The 16,370-nt window shown below is 38.8% G+C and overlaps 1 protein-coding gene across 1 annotated transcript; it reads right to left on the reverse strand.

Moving 5' to 3' along the window:
• Positions 1-14,355: 14,355 nt before the first annotated feature.
• LOC135596600 (sugar transport protein MST4-like) lies at positions 14,356-16,130 on the reverse strand. The gene is made up of 3 exons (XM_065088661.1): positions 15,735-16,130; positions 14,944-15,570; positions 14,356-14,839 (listed from the first exon to the last, which is right to left on the reverse strand). Exons 1-3 carry the CDS (start codon positions 16,038-16,040, stop codon positions 14,402-14,404), a joined length of 1,371 nt encoding a protein of 456 aa, XP_064944733.1. The 5' UTR covers positions 16,041-16,130; the 3' UTR covers positions 14,356-14,401.
• Between the last annotated feature and the right edge of the window lie 240 nt (positions 16,131-16,370).

The following is a 16,370-nucleotide window of genomic DNA, read 5'->3' on the forward strand; positions in this document are numbered from 1 at the left end:
CAAAAATGAATTTAATCTTGTTTCAATTTGTGATTCGACTTTTGATATTTAGAGAACTCTTGAGGTCACTCATGAAGGCACTAGCCGAGTGAAAGAGTCCAAAATCAACATCCTTGTGCACTCTTATGAACTTTTCCGAATGAAACCAAGTGAGTCCATCGGAGACATGTACACCCGGTTCACGGATGTCGTCAATGGACTCAAAGCTCTTGGTAAAGATTTTACTAACTTTGAACTAGTAACTAAAATCTTAAGATCCCTCTCTAAAAGTTGGGATCCAAAAGTTATGGCAATTCAAGAGGCTAAAGACCTTAAAACATTCCCTCTTGAAGAACTTATTGGGTCTCTAATGACCTATGAAATGACATGTCAAGCTCATGACGAGCTTGAGAACCCCCTTCCAAAAAATAGGAAGGATATGGCACTCACATCACAAGAAGACCACTTGAAAGGAACTTCAAGTGATGAGGACAGTGACAATGACATTGCACTTTTGACTCAAAAATTTAAAAAATATTTAAGAAAGAATAAATTTAAAAATAATACAAAAAATAAATTTGAACACAAGAAGGACCAAGTAATTTGCTATGAGTGCAAAAAACCGGGACACTACAAGAACGATTGTCCTCAAGCCAAAAAGAGAACATCAAAGAAGAAGGCGCTCAAGGCAACGTGGGATGATTCAAGCACGTCCGAAGAAGAGGAGTCCAACACCGAGCAAGTTGCTCATTACGCCCTAATGGCCATCGGAGAAGAGGTAACGGATTTAATTAATGCAGATTTACCTTATCATGAATTATTAAATGCTTTCCATGAGTTGTTTGATGAATGTAAAACAATTAGTAGAAAATATAAATTGCTAAAAAAGGAGCATGATAGTCTCACTTGTGATATCGATAAATTAAAAACTGAATATCATGATAGTTTAGCTCCATGTATAAAATGCCATGATCTAGAATCTCTCCAAAAAGAGAACTTGCTACTTAAGGACACCTAGAAGAAATTCGAGGTTGGTAGCAAATCTTTGAACATGATCCTTACAAATAAGGGTCACGTTCATAAAAGAAGTGGAATCGGATTTGTGAGAAGTCCTCACCAAAATCCAACCACTTTCATTAAAGCAATTGTGAGAAGTCTTACATGTTCGGCACCAAAGCAATTGCAACTTTTGTTGCAAATATGGACATAAAACTTATAAATGTCCATTCAAGAAAATTAGTCCGAACAAACTAATTTGGGTTCCTAAAGGAACCATGATCAATTCTATGCAATATGATGAACAAGTTTTTAAGGCACCCAAAAGAAAATGGGTACCTAAAAATAATCCATTCTTGTAGAAACATACACCATCGCAAGCTAGGAGCAAGAGATGGTATCTAGATAGTGGATGCTCAAGACATATGACTGGAGAACCATCTCATTTCTCTATGCTCACTAGCAAAGAAGAAGGGTACGTCACCTTTGGAGATAACAACCAAGGCAAAATCATTGGCAAGGGAACCATAGGAAACAAATTAAAATTTTCTATTGATGATGTCTTACTAGTTGATGGATTGAAACATAATCTCTTGAGTGTTAGTCAATTATGCGATAAAGATTATATCGTTAGATTTGAATCAAATGTGTGTATTATTGAAAAACCAAACCATAACATAACTATGATTGCATTAAAACAAAATAATGTCTACACCATCAACCTTGATGAACTAAGTAATGAAATGTGCTTCTCCGCTTTAAATGATGATGCTTGGCTTTGGCATAGGAGACTAAGCAATGCAAGCTTGAAACTAATATCTAAGATCTCATCGAGAGAATTAGTGCGAGGAATTCCAAATATAAAGTTTATTAAGGACAAAGTATGCGATGCATGTCAACTAGGTAAACAAATAAAAACTAGTTTCAAATCAAAAACTCAAATTAGCACCACTAGACCATTACAATTGATTCATTTGGACTTATTTGGACCAATTGACACGACAAGTCTAGGAGGAAGCAAATATGCATTTGTAATTGTGGATGACTATACTAGATACACTTGGACCTATTTCTTAGCTCACAAAAGTGATTGTTTCAAGTGTTTCTCTAAATTTTGTAAACTCACTCAAAACGAAAAAGGTTTCATGATTTCATCAATTCGGAGTGATCACGGTGGCGAATTTCAAAACCGTGACTTTCAAAATTTTTGTGAAGTTAATGGATACAATCACAACTTCTCCACTCCGAGGAATCCCCAACAAAATGGAGTAGTTGAAAGAAAAAATAGAAACCTACAAGAAATGGCAAGAACGATGTTAAATGAACATAGTCTACCCAAGTATTTTTGGGTTGAAGCCGTAAATACAGCTTGCTACATCATGAATAGGGTCCTAATAAGATCATCTCTATCAAAAACTCCCTATGAATTATGGAATAACAAAAAACCAAATATTTCCTATTTTAAAGTTTTCGGTTGTAAGTGCTTTATTTTGAATGAAAAGAATGCCTTAGGAAAATTTGATGCTAAATCCGATGAAGGCATCTTTCTTGGTTACTCTTCCGTTTCTAAGGCTTTTCGGGTTTATAACAAAAGAACCTTAGTAATAGAAGAGTCTATTCATGTAGTTTTTAATGAAATTTCTAATTTAAAGAAAAATGATTTTGATGATGATGTTGGTTTTGATAATTTGAATTTAAATGAACCCCCTCCTCAAAATAGCAACTTGGATGCACCTTCTTCCGAAATTTCCTTACCCAAGGAATGGAAGTATATAGATGCTCATCCAAAGGAGCTAATTCTAGGAGATACATCAAAAGGGGTTCAAACTCATTCCTCTTTCAAGAATTTTTGTGCTAACGCCGCCTTCCTTTCTCAAATCGAACCTAAATGCATTGACGAAACCATAAAAGATGATTTTTAGGTTATTGCAATGCAAGAGGAATTGAATCAATTTGAGAGGAATAAGGTATGGAAGCTTGTTCCTAGACCTAGTGACCATTTAGTTATTGGTACTAAATGGGTCTTTAGAAACAAGCAAGATGAAAATGGTATCGTGGTTAGAAACAATGCTAGATTATTGGCCAAAGGTTTCAACCAAGAAGAAGGTATCGATTACGAAGAAACCTTCGCTCCCGTGGATCGATTAGAAGCCATAAGGATGCTCCTTGCCTATGCTAGTAGTAATAATTTTAAACTATTTCAAATGGATGTCAAAAGTGCTTTCTTGAATGGTTTTATTTCCGAAGAAGTATATGTCGAACAACCTCTCGGATTTGAAAATTCTCTTCTTCGTAATCATGTATTCAAATTGACTAAGGCTTTCTATGGCTTGAAACAAGCTCTTAGAGCTTGGTATAAAAGGCTTAGTTCCTTTATTATTTTAAATAATTTTACCAAAGGCAAGGTTGATACTACATTGTTTATTAAACATTTTGAAAATAATTTTCTTATTGTGCAAATTTATGTTGATGATATTATTTTTGGCTCTTCGGATGAATCACTATGTGAATCATTTGCCAAATGTTTGAGTCATGAATTTGAAATGAGTTTAATGGGTGAATTAACTTTCTTTTTAGGATTACAAATCAAACAACTTAGTGATAGTATATTTCTTAACCAACCTAAATATACATTAGAATTGTTAAAATGATTTAACATGCATAATTCAAATGCAATAGACACCCCTATGAGTACCGCGACTAAGTTAGATAGGGATGAAAATAGTGAAAATTTCGATAAAAAAACATATAGGGGAATGATAGGTAGTCTACTCTACCTCACCGCGACTAGACTGGATATTATGTTTAGTGTAGGACTTTGCGCTAGGTTTCAATAAAATCCTAAATTATCTCATCTTAAAAGTGTTAAAAGAATATTTAGGTATCTTAAAGGAACTCCAAATCTAGGACTATGGTATCCAAAATCTGAAAATTTTGATTTAATAGCTTATGCAGATACCGATTTTGGCGGATGCAGGATAGATAGAAAAAGTACATCCGGAACATGCCAATTTTTAGGACATGCACTTGTTTCTTGGACTTCCAAGAAACAAAATTCAATTGCACTATCTACGATGGAAGCCGAGTACATTGCTACAAGTGCATGCTGTGCACAAGTTGTTTGGATGAAAAATACTTTAGAAGACTATGGAATTCACTTTAAAAATATTCCCATAAAATGTGATAATACTAGTGCCATATGTCTTACTAAAAATCCAATTCAGCACTCTAGAACTAAGCACATCGACGTTAGGCATCATTTTATACGCGATCATGTCCTTAACAATGATGTTGTTCTAGAATTCATTGACACAAAACATCAATTAGCAGATATATTTACAAAAGCTTTGAATGAAGACCAATTTGAATTCATTAGAAGGGAATTAGGTATGTTAAATTGTCCCTAAGAATAAACTTGTTTGAATGGATTTTCCGTAAAGTCTTTCATCCTCTCTCCGTTCCTCGGTGAATTTGATCCTTTTCTTTCGATTTTAAATGACACGTTAAATTACCTTATCCTATCTTTAGTCAAACACCGCTTCCATCTTATCAAGATTAATGACATTTTGCGAATCTCGAAATTGATTTTGATGGCTTGATTATGACTTTCAAGTTGACGATTTGAATTTGAATGAGTTTGTATTCGAATTATGATCTTGACTTATTGGAGTTACTACTTGAAATTTTTTTAATCACAATCTCTTCCTTGTACACCTACAATTTTTGTTATTTATAGAAAGAAGAGATTTGATAAAGTGGATGAATGCTGAATTTTCCTTTAAGAAGAACTCTGTATAGATATTTTAGCATACTTAATTTTGAATGATAAATTTTTGTATGATCAATGCTGAATTCCTGATGTTAAAATCACAAATTATGTGCTTCAAGTCTCATTCCCTTTTTGTTGATGACAAAGGGGGAGAAGTGATGACTAAGTGATGACTTATACCATTTCGATAGCATGACTTAATGAAAATATCTTATGCACATCGATAACATGACTAATATGAATTACAAAAGCTTGTGTGATATGAATGTCTTATATACCTTGCAAAATCTTTGAGAATATCGCAAGATTGATTGATCATATTGTAAGCATGCCTTACATTTATATCATGAAATTCATGTTGAAAATCTTTATCTCCTGTCGAAGTAAAAATTGTCTCTTATCATTCGACTTGAAAATTATTTTCATCGAAGTTTCGCATTTACTTATGCTTAATGAGAATAACGATAAGTTCTACAGTTAGAACTTATCGGTTTATGCTTGAATTCAATGAGATGGAATTCAAGTGTTTTTATCTTCTCATATTATGGCATATAGATAGGGGGAGTTATGTTTAACTCCGTCATCAATTGATTGTCATCATCAAAAAGGGGGAGATTGGTTGAATCTCGGATTTTGATGATAAAATCAATTGATGGGTTAATTGATCTAATCCATATTATTGAGTTAAGTATTCAGGATTAACTACGATAACCAGAAAACACAAAGCAAGAATACCGGAGTCAAGTTCGATGAACGTTTAAGAGTCCGATGAATCGTCGGAGATGCTGCCGGAACTAACCGAGAAGAAATCGAGAACCTGTCGGAATTTTCGGAAGTTCGCCGAAGAGATCGTCGGAGGTTCACGGAGATCACCGAGAAGGCTCGGCTACTCGTTAAAGTCATCACAATATCGGGAGCTTGCTGGGAGTCTGTCGGAAGAAGTTCGTCGGAAAGCTCGTCGGAACAAGACTCGACGTTCGCGATTGAAAACTTGCTTAGGATGTTTTTAGTTATGTAGTTCACTTGTAATTAGGATTAGGATTAAGAGATAATCCTATATCCTGGTTAGGGGCCAATTGGGCCAAAATTAGATTTGGTTTGAGCTAAATTTGAAGCCCAACCAGTGAACCGAAGGGTCTAGCGGTGGCACTGCCCAGCACTGTCAATGTCTGACACTGACAGGCGGTGGCACCGCCACTGACAGGCGGTGGCACCGCCACTGACAGGCGGTGGCACCGCCACTGACAGGCGGTGGCACTGCCAGCATCGGGAACCCAAAGAGAATTCAAATTTTGGAGCCCAAATTTGAATTCTCTTGAGGCCTATAAATACCCCTCAAATCTCAGTTGAGGTTACAACTTTTTGAGAAGCAATTGATTGAGAGAAAGGTCTTAGAAAAGTCTTTGCTAGTCTTGTTTTCAATTTGCTAGTGTTCACCTCCTTCTTTCTTGCTGAAAATCTATAAGAGATTGAACCGCTTGTAAAATATTGTAAGAGGGGTATTTACCCTTCCCCTTCAAGAGATTTGCTAGTGGAAGGTGAGAGCCTCATCGAAGAGGGGCCTCGCAAGTGGATGTAGGTCATTTGACCGAACCACTATAAAATCGGCGTGATCTCTGGTTTGCATTTACTTATTGTCATTTATATTACTGCAAACCATTTGCATTTTAATGCTCTACTTCTTTGTCTCCGTCTTACTTATCCCTTCAAGTTAAAACACTATCGAAACGGTTTCAAACGAAAATGTTGCTTTTATCGTACGAAGTTTTCGAAAGTTTTTAAATTGTTAAAAGTTTATCACACTTTACCACTGCACTAATTCACCCCCCCTCTTAGTACCGCTCCGATCCTAACAAAAGTATCATCAACCATTCAGCATTCCATAAGTGGATCAATCATTGAACTCATTCCCCAATGAGCACCTATATTGTATCCCTAGTGTCCCCACACGAGTAGTTTTGAGACCAATTACATCCATCATATGGACGAGTGTACAACATACTAATCTGTCTGGTTATCTCGATGTCCCTCTCGAGTAACCTGTGACCGGGATTATTTAGGATCTACGTTTAAAGGCGAATCAGTCTCATTATCATGATCTCATCATGATTTGATTCCCATTGCACAGATCCAAGGACATCTCAATATATATGCATATATGCAACAAGCAAATTAAAGTGATAAATATCAAAATATAATAAACAAAAATACTGCGTGTCAAGTCACACGTGCCATCACTCACGTGATTGGCTTGCATGACACCTATGACTTATAGGGATACCCGAAGAAAATGTTAGGACCCTTTTTATAAGCTTTTGAATAATGTTTGTTGAGTCTGTTTATTCCAATTGTTTATTAAGTCGGTTTAGTTCAGTTAGAGTCAAGTAGAGGTTTATTTAATATTTATTTATTATTAGAGTTCAAGTCTTGATGGACTCTGGGTGGAACTCTATAAATAGGGATGTAACTGCTTCTTTTCAATAATCCATGAAAAATACTATTCTATCTTTTGACAAACCTTAGGAGGCCGATCCCCTCAAAGTGATCAAGGAGGGCCGATCCCCTCGAAGCGATCAAGGAGGCCGATCCCCTCGAAGTGATCATTATCATCCCCATTTCTCCCCTTTCTTCCACAATAAGATTTTAGGGTCTTATCATTTGGTATCAGAGCAACGATAAGACCTTTAGGGTCTTATCATTTGGTATCAGAGCAGCGATCTCGGCGTTCTCGCTGCAACGTGAAAAAAAAAAAAAAAGCAAAGAAAGAAATAAAGAAAGAAAGAAAGAAAGAAAGAAAGAAGAGAAAGAAGAGAGAGAAGAAAAAGAAGTCGCAGCCACGCACCCCGGCCGTCGCTGCTCTCCGGCCAGCGACCATCCCTGCCCCGCTTCCGGCCAGAGTCCACTGTGGCCGTCGCCTCCCACTCGAGCCACCATCGCTGCTAGGAGATGACACTGCCAGCGTCTCATCTTGCCGCAGCCCCGCTTCCCTTCTGCCCCACTACCGCTGCAAGGCAACTTCTTCTCCACCGCCGCCCCTGCTTCCCAGCCGCTCCATCACCCCCCCCCCCTTTGGGTCGCAGCCGCAGCCGCAGCCCCTCGTTGCAGCGGTTTCAGAAATAGAGCTTCCTCTGTTGCCGCAGCCCCTCGTCGATCGCAGCCATGCCTCGAGCGCCGTCGCCTTCCAGCCGACCCACCACCACTGCCAGCCACTATGCGGCGACTGCTGCTCGCCTCCCAGCCGCCGCTCCCCTTGGCTCGGGCAAGAACGACCGCCGCCACTCCCCCTTGCTCTGCCCCCTTGTGACCGAGAAACAGGGCAATCCTCTTGCTGCTGCGAATGTCGGTTGCCACCACCGTCGCCACTACTACCCAGCCAGCGACGACGCTGCTCGCCGCCCAGCCTGCCACGATTGCTACTGCCAGCCACCGCAGCCTTCACCTCAACCCCCTCGATCTGCACCGTTGCTGCAGGCCCCTTGCTCTGCATCTTTGCTGCAGCCGCCGGTTGCCACCACTACAGCCTCAACCCCGACCGCTTCAACGCCACCTCCCTCTTGTTCTGCCTCCACTACTGCAGTTTTTGGTTGGCATCACCGCAGCCTCAACCCAGCTGCTTGGCGATTGCTTCCTTGGGTCACAGCAGTCACAACCGTCGCCTTTCAGCCTCGGCGCTCTCATCTCACACAGTGACAAAAACACAGGGCAGCAACTCTTCCTCCATCGCAGCCACCGCAGAGGTGAGTCCTTGCCGGCACTGCCCCTAACCACATCACCATCGCTACCTCCCAGCCCTCAGCAGCAGCGATCCCTCCACGCAGCGACTGCAACAAGCATCGTTGACTCTCACAGCGCCTCCTTCCGTAGTGTGACAGAAACAGAGCAAAGCTGCCTTCCATCCACGCTGTCGCAGCCATTGCAGCGGTGAGCCCTTGGCGGTGCTGCCCTAGCCGCTCCACCATCATTGCCTCTAAGCCCTCAGCAACAGTGATCCCTCTACGCAGTGATCGCAACAAGCATCGCTGCTTCCCATGCGGCGACCGTAGCTACATCCTTGCATCCTCGTAGCAACCCTTCATTCTCATAGTGTTGCCACCGACTGCGTCACAACAGCAGCACCGAATAGGGTAGTGTTGATGCCCTTGACTGACACCAAAAACAGGAGTTGAGATTACAGATTTGCCGCTCTTGATCCTAACAGTCGGTTCAAAATTTCATTTCGATTAAACCCATTTTGGAAAGATATTAACTTGAAAGCGTATGAGAGTGTACGGAAGGGTATGCAACAAAAGTAATAAGGAAGCAAAGTAGTTTGCAATAAAGATAAACAACAAAACAGAAATGCAAATCGTTTTATAATGGTTCGATCATTGTGACCTACATCCACTCCATCGATTCCTTTTCCGTCGAGGCCACCAGCATCCACTAACGATCTTCCTTCAATAGGTGAACATCAACTACCCTTTTACACTCTTCTTCTCCTTTTCACAGGTTTATGAGACAACCTTTTACAACCCTCTTTTACAAGGTATCCCTCACACACCTCCCTTAGAACCCTCTTTAAGCTTTAGGAGAAGGGAATTCAACTTTCTAATAGGGTTTACAACTTTAGAATCATAGAGTTTTGCTTAACTTTCTTGCTACTCCATGCAGAAATAATTAAGGTATTTATAGACCCCAAATGACTTCAAAACTTGGAGCCAAAATTTAAATCCCCGAGATTTTAGGGTACGTGTGGTACCACCACCTATACTGGGTGGTACCACCACCTAGTTTAGTAGTACCACCGCCTAGAAGACTGTGTCTGGGTGGTACCACCACCCAGACTATCGGTACCATCGCTTGGCAGTCAGTCTCTTAGAGATTGTGCCACAAAGATTCCACCTGTTGGGTCACTATTTGGGCATTTTCACTTACCCCAACATAGCCCAAACTTGAGCCCAATTAGCTCTTAATTGAGTTGGCCCAATTCCAACCCAATTATGTGCTAACTATTCTCCTATTCTCATCTCCCCTTCTTCTCCTCAGATAGCAGGTATGGAGTTTTGGGTAGTGACAAGAGGAACGTCATCGTAGCCCTGTTATGTAGATCGCTACTAGATATATACAAGACAAAAATACAAAGAAATCATGTCATGAAAGATATCAATTGTTAAACATGATATGATAATAGTCTCAAAAATTTCAATTTGCAATACATGTGATACATTACAATACTAAAAAAATTAATGCGATGCTTTTAAGGATATCAACCTATTTTTTATACAAAGCATGGCAAGAGCAATTATATTGCAAGTTTTCTAAGTTTTACAATTTTTGCTTCTTTCGAGATAGCAATTCTTTGCTTCTCTATAAGCTAGCAACTTTTACGATATGCAAGTTTTACTACATACAAGCTAGCAAATTTAAAGATGTGCAAGTTAACATATTTGCTTTTCTTTGCAATGTGCATGATAGTATTTCTTTGTAATGTTCAAGATAGCAAATTGTACATCATGCTAGCTAGCATATTAAAGATGTTCAAGAAAGTAAGCTCTTTCTTCTCTTTTGAGAAATGTCATTTTTGCTTCCTTAGCAAAATACCAAACTAGCAAGGGACAATGTTTTACATGAGGCAAGCAAACAATTTGGCAAGTGTTACATTTGTATCTTTTCTTTATATGTGCAAGAAAGTAAGCAAGTTTTTGCATTTTCTTGACTTGTGCAAGGTAGCTAATTTATCTTTGAGATTACCCCTTACATCAATTCAAGATAGCACATTAGCAACTCTCTCTCCCTTTGTCATTGGCAAAAAAAAAAGAAGCTTCAAGTCATGAATATCAAAATAATAATTTTATCATGAATATTTCATCATTGTGTGCATCATTATTGTACATTAAAGTATTAAATACATAATACCAAATCATCATATATATTTTTAAAACATATAAACTCATAATTATATGCATGATTCCAAATCATCATTCATATTATTTCAATCATTGTTTCAATCATCACTATAACTCATCATGCACAAAATGTAAAATCATCTAACATGATACAAACATTTATTTTCAAAATATTTATCACTGTTTTCATGTATGATAATAAAGTATTCATGATACACATTATATGCATATATCATCACAATAAAAAGAAATTACATGCATAATTTCAAATCATAAATGTTTCAAATCATGATGATATTAACTTGTCAAATTTCATCCTACTATTCATGATCATAACTTTTCATTTGTATGCATCAAAATAATATCAAGAGTATTTCATGCATAATTTTATATCACCACATAAGGAATATCAAGAAGAAAGTAATTGAGTGATGTGATAAACATTTCATGAATACAAGGATTTGCATAAAAATCATATCATGAAAGATTAGAACATGTAAATACCAAAAAGCATGATTTCTTTTTGAAAAACCTACTCATAAATAATCAAAAGAAAACCTTAAGAGATCGATTAATGAAAAAATCTTGATTCATAATAAATCTTAATTTGTATATATCACGGAATCAAGATCATGAATTTGGATAAAACTCATTTAAATTCAAATCGTCCAAATCATCAAAATCTCAACATTTCTTTCAAGAGATTCAAAATGGCATAAATAAGTTTATTGGTCTCTTAGGTAGAAATCAATAAGATAGAGAAAAAGAAAATTTTTAATAAAAAATTCTTTCCTCCTTTTGTTTCAACTTATTGATTGATTCCATACATGCATGTCCTTTTTTTTTCTTTTTTCTTTTTTTTAAATCCATGCATCATCGTTTAAAATGGAAAGATCAAAAATCATAAAAAAAGTGCAACACATAATTCAAAAAAAAATTATTTCAACTCATTACTTCAAGTGAAACATGATTTCATTTAATCAAAATTGAATAACTTCAAGACCAATAAATCATCATGTATAACAATCATCAAGTATGATACAAACTTTTCAAAACGTTTATCATGATAAGGCATATAAGCCAAAGAAACTATTAAATATAAAGCATATTCATCAATGATGGTTTCATTGGGCATAAGACATTTTCAAACAAAATCATTTTGTTATTTGTTGTAGTCATACATTTTTCTTTTTAGGTGAATCTATCTTTTCATGCTTAAATTTTTTAATTTTTCAAAGATGCTAAAAAGAAAAACATGATATAATTTTTGAAAAATATTTTTTTATTTCCTATTCCTACTATCTAAATTAAGCACTCATGAAAAACTTCAAGTAATTTCAAAATAATTCAAGAGAGTTGAGTTACTTACCTTATAGTCGAAGCCCGTCAAAGCCCAATTCGTCGTTTCACCTTTGCAAGTTCTTGATTCATCCTTGGGTGCTTTCCTTTCCTTTGGCCTCTTCCTCCGTTCAAGTTCATTATTTATTTTAGATTTTTATTTAATGAACTTATTAAGAGTTAGTGTTCGAAGTTCAAGTTCATCATTGTCCTCATCACTTGAGTCATCGCTTAAGTGGTATTCATTTGTCCGGAGTTCCAAATCCTTCCTATTCTTTGGAAAGTGGTTCAAGTGTTGATTGTGTTCATCATATGCATTGCACACCATTTCATATGTCCTCAATGAGCCGATAAGTTCTTCAAGTGGAAAAAAATTTAAATCTTTTGTTTCTTGTATTGCCGTTACTTTTGATTCCCAAGCTTTAGAAAGTGATCGTAAAACTTTACTAACAAGTTTAAAATTCGAGAAACATTTGCCAAGAGCTTGTAAACCATTGACGATATCTGTAAAACGGGTGTACATGTCAACAATGGTTTCGCTCAACTTCATTAGAAAAAGCTCGAAATCATGCATTAAAATGTTGATTTTCGAATCTTTAACTCTAGAAGTGTGCCATATGTCGAAAGCCGTTTCGCACAAAGAAACCCGATTGAACTCATTTTTGTCCAAAGCGCAAAATAAGGCATTCAAAGCCTTTGCGTTTAAAGAAAAATACTTCTTCTCCAAATCCGACCATTCGTTCATCGGCTTAGAGGGAAGTTGAAAACCATTTTCAACAATATTCCATAAATCCAAATTCATAGAAATCAAGAAAACTCTCATTCGAGTTTTCCAATAAGTGTAGTCCAATCCGTTAAACAACGGTGGACGAAAAACCGATAAGCCCTCTTGAAAGCCATGAAGAGTCATTTCTCTCAGGTGTAAATCTGAAATGAGAAATACCGAGCTCTGATACCAATTGTTAGGATCGGAGCGGCACTAAGAGGGGGGGGTGAATTAGTGCAGCAGATTAAAACGTCGGTTTTGGAAAATCTTTCGTACGGCACAAAGAAACTTGAAAAGCTTAACTTGAATGCGTGTTCGTAAAGGTGTGCAGCAAAGGTAATGAGGAAATAAAGCACGTAAGAAGGTTTGCAGTAATGTAAATAGCAATAAGAAAATGCAAACCAGAGATCATGCCAATTTTAAAGTGGTTCGGTCAAATGACCTACATCCACTTGCGAGGCCCTCTTCAATGAGGCTCCCACCTTCCATTAGCAAATCTCTTGAAGGGGAAAGACAAATACCCCTCTTACAATCTTTTACAAGCGGTTCACACTCTTACAAATTTTCAGCAAGAAAGAAGGAGATGAACACTCTAACAAATTGAAAACAAGACTTGCTAAGACTTTTCTAAGACATTTTTCTCAATCTATTGCTTCTTAAAAAGTTGTTATCTCAGCTAAGAATTGAGAGGTATTTATAGGCCTCAAGAGGATTCAAATTTGGGCTCCAAAATTTGAATTCTCTTTGGTTCCCGATGCTAGCGGTGCCACCGCCTATCGGTGGCATTGTGGTGGTGCCACCGCCTGTCAATGTCTGACACTGACAGTGTACTGGCGGTGCCACCGCTCATTCTAGCGTTGCCACCGCTTGGTTCTCGGGTTCTAGGCGGTGCCACCATCAAATCTGGCGGTGCCACCACCTACACTATTTCAGCTCACTGGTTGGGCTCCAAACTTGGCCCAAACCAGTCCGAACTTGGGCCCAATTGGCCCCTACTTGAGTTATAGTATTAACACCTAATCCTAACTCTAATTAACGTGCTAACTACGAATTTAAAGATATTTTCTAAGCTATTACAAAGTCTGCATGTCAAGACTTTTTCCGGCGAGCTTCCGGTGAATTTCCGACGGTCTTCCGACGAACTCTCGGAAACTATTCTACGGACTCCCGGCAAGCTCCTAGACTTCACGATTTGATCTTGGCGAGTTCCAATGAGCTTCTTCGGCAAGCTCCGATCTTTCTCAATGAGCTCCGCGAACTTCCAACGAACCTTCCGGCGAGCTTCCGAAAAACCCTTTGGCAAGCTCCTTACTCATTCTCGGCTAGTTCCGCAGCATTCCCGACGAACCTTCGGACTTTCGTCGAACTCTCGAACTCACAACAAATCCTTCGCGCTTGACTCCGACACTTTGTTTCAATAGTTTTATGATCAAATCTATTCAAAATAATAGTTTTATTAATTTTAATTTTATAATTATATTTTATTTAGTTATATATATTATCATAACACGAAGACAAAACAAAATGATAACCTCATATTCTTACAATATTACTATTCAAAAGTGAAGATTATATATCGATAAAAGCATTAAATAATGAACTCGACATAAAGATCATGTTGACGAGGTTAGCCCCGACATCCTCAAGGTAAACACAAATCATCGAGTCTTAGACGGAGTGTTTTTTGTCTTCTTCCTCATCCATGAATCTCTTCCAGAACCAATGTTGCTTCCAAACCTTCTCGGTCATTTCATCGATCGGCACGTTCTTGGTCTCGGGCAATAAGAAGATGACGAACAGACCCATCACGACAATCCATGCACCAAAGAAGAAGAAGATCCCGGCACGTAGATGACACATCATAGATAGGAAAGCTTGGGCAATGACAAAGGTGAAAAGCATGTTGGAGCTGACGGCAAAGGCATAGCCGGCGGTCCTCGTCGCCAGGGGGAAAGTTTCACTAGGAATCAACCAGCCAAGTGGACCCCAAGACCAAGCAAAGCTCGAAACGAATAGGCACACGAGCACCACCACCCAAACTGCCACTCCGTGTCCCAGCTCATTGGTTGCTTTCAAATTCACAAGCAAAATGCCTCCAATAGCCACCTGCATGCAAATCACCCCCCACTAGAGTTAGAATCTCATATTTCAAACTATTCCTAGTAATCTATAATTACATGTTTAATATGCCCATGGCTTGTGTCCCTAACCTGTGTGATCAACATCTGGCCACAAGCTTCAAGAAGCAGGAATCTCCTCCCGACTTTGTCCACTAAGACCACTGATACGACGGTAGACAGAACATTGACGATCCCCGTGATGACCGCAGAAAGAAGTGAAGCATCATTCTTAAATCCGATGGTCTGAAAGAGGACTGGTGCATAGAACATGATGGCGTTGATCCCAGTGAACTGCTGGAAGACTTGCATCACGATGGCAATAACCAATTGCGGTCGGCTACTTCTCTTCATGAGATTCTTGAAAGGTTGCTTCACCTGTCGTGCCATCTCGCAGGCGTGTAGTATTTCCTCGTACTCTGCATCGACATTGTCGGTCCCCCGGATCTTCTTCAACATGGCCAAGCCTTCCATAAGCATCTCACGCTCGATGAGGCTCGTCGGGGTCTCCGCAATCACCATGGAGCCCAAGCAAAGCATCATCGCCGGCACTCCAGCCAAGCCAAGCGCAAGTCTCCACCCCCAGGGGTGGATATTGGACACCAAGTAGTTTACAATGTTCGCCACAAAGATCCCGATGGTCACGTCAAGTTGGAAGAGGATGTTTAAGGCTCCACGGACGTGAACTGGTGCGATCTCCGACAAGAATAGAGGAACTGCCTACAGGATGAATAATAGTGGCAAACATATGACACGGAAAGTGAGTTTAACAAAAGATACATCTTCCAGGAGAAATTGGAAGTTAATAGGGAAATTGAGACGGAAACTGAAGAGAAGAGAAACTCTAGAATGAAAACTTGTATGAAAAAGAAAGTAGAGCAAACCTGATTGGCAAATCCAACACCAACTCCGAGGAGAATCCTTCCGATGATCAGCATGGCAATGTTCACAGCAGCTGCGTTCAGGATGACACCAACCAAGAAGAATATTGATGCTGCTTGCATAGTGAGCTTCCGGCCATGTTTCGTGCAAATCTTCGAAGCTACGAAGCTGGCTACCAAGGCAGCAAGGTACAATGATGAAGTGAAAAGCTGAAGGTTTTGGTTATCAAACTTGCAATAGTTGTCTTCCTTGGCTTTGTGCTTCCTCTCAAAGACCGCAGGGAAGAACTCCTCCAAGAAGTCATCCATAGATGTCACTCCCCCTGCAGATTGACCGTACAGATACGATTGATTAGCTCCATGATCAGAAATAGATTGGAGCTGAATGAGGAAGGCTTTAGGCAAAAGCAACATATATGAGGCAGTTGATGACAAAGAGAAAGAACCATCACACGACCAAGTGGAAAATCCAAGCAAGATCTGCAAGCAACCATCTCTTATCTTGTATGATAGAGCATCTCTCTCACCGTATTATCAATACCATCAAATGGGCTAATGTCAACTAAAGAAAATAAACAATCATCTTCCTGTTGTACCTCAATAACAAGTTGTTCCTTTTGTTTTTTTCTTTTATAATAA

The sequence above is a fragment of the Musa acuminata genome, chromosome BXJ1-11 (assembly GCF_036884655.1).
Source record: "Musa acuminata AAA Group cultivar baxijiao chromosome BXJ1-11, Cavendish_Baxijiao_AAA, whole genome shotgun sequence".
NCBI classification, from domain to species: Eukaryota; Viridiplantae; Streptophyta; class Magnoliopsida; order Zingiberales; family Musaceae; genus Musa; species Musa acuminata.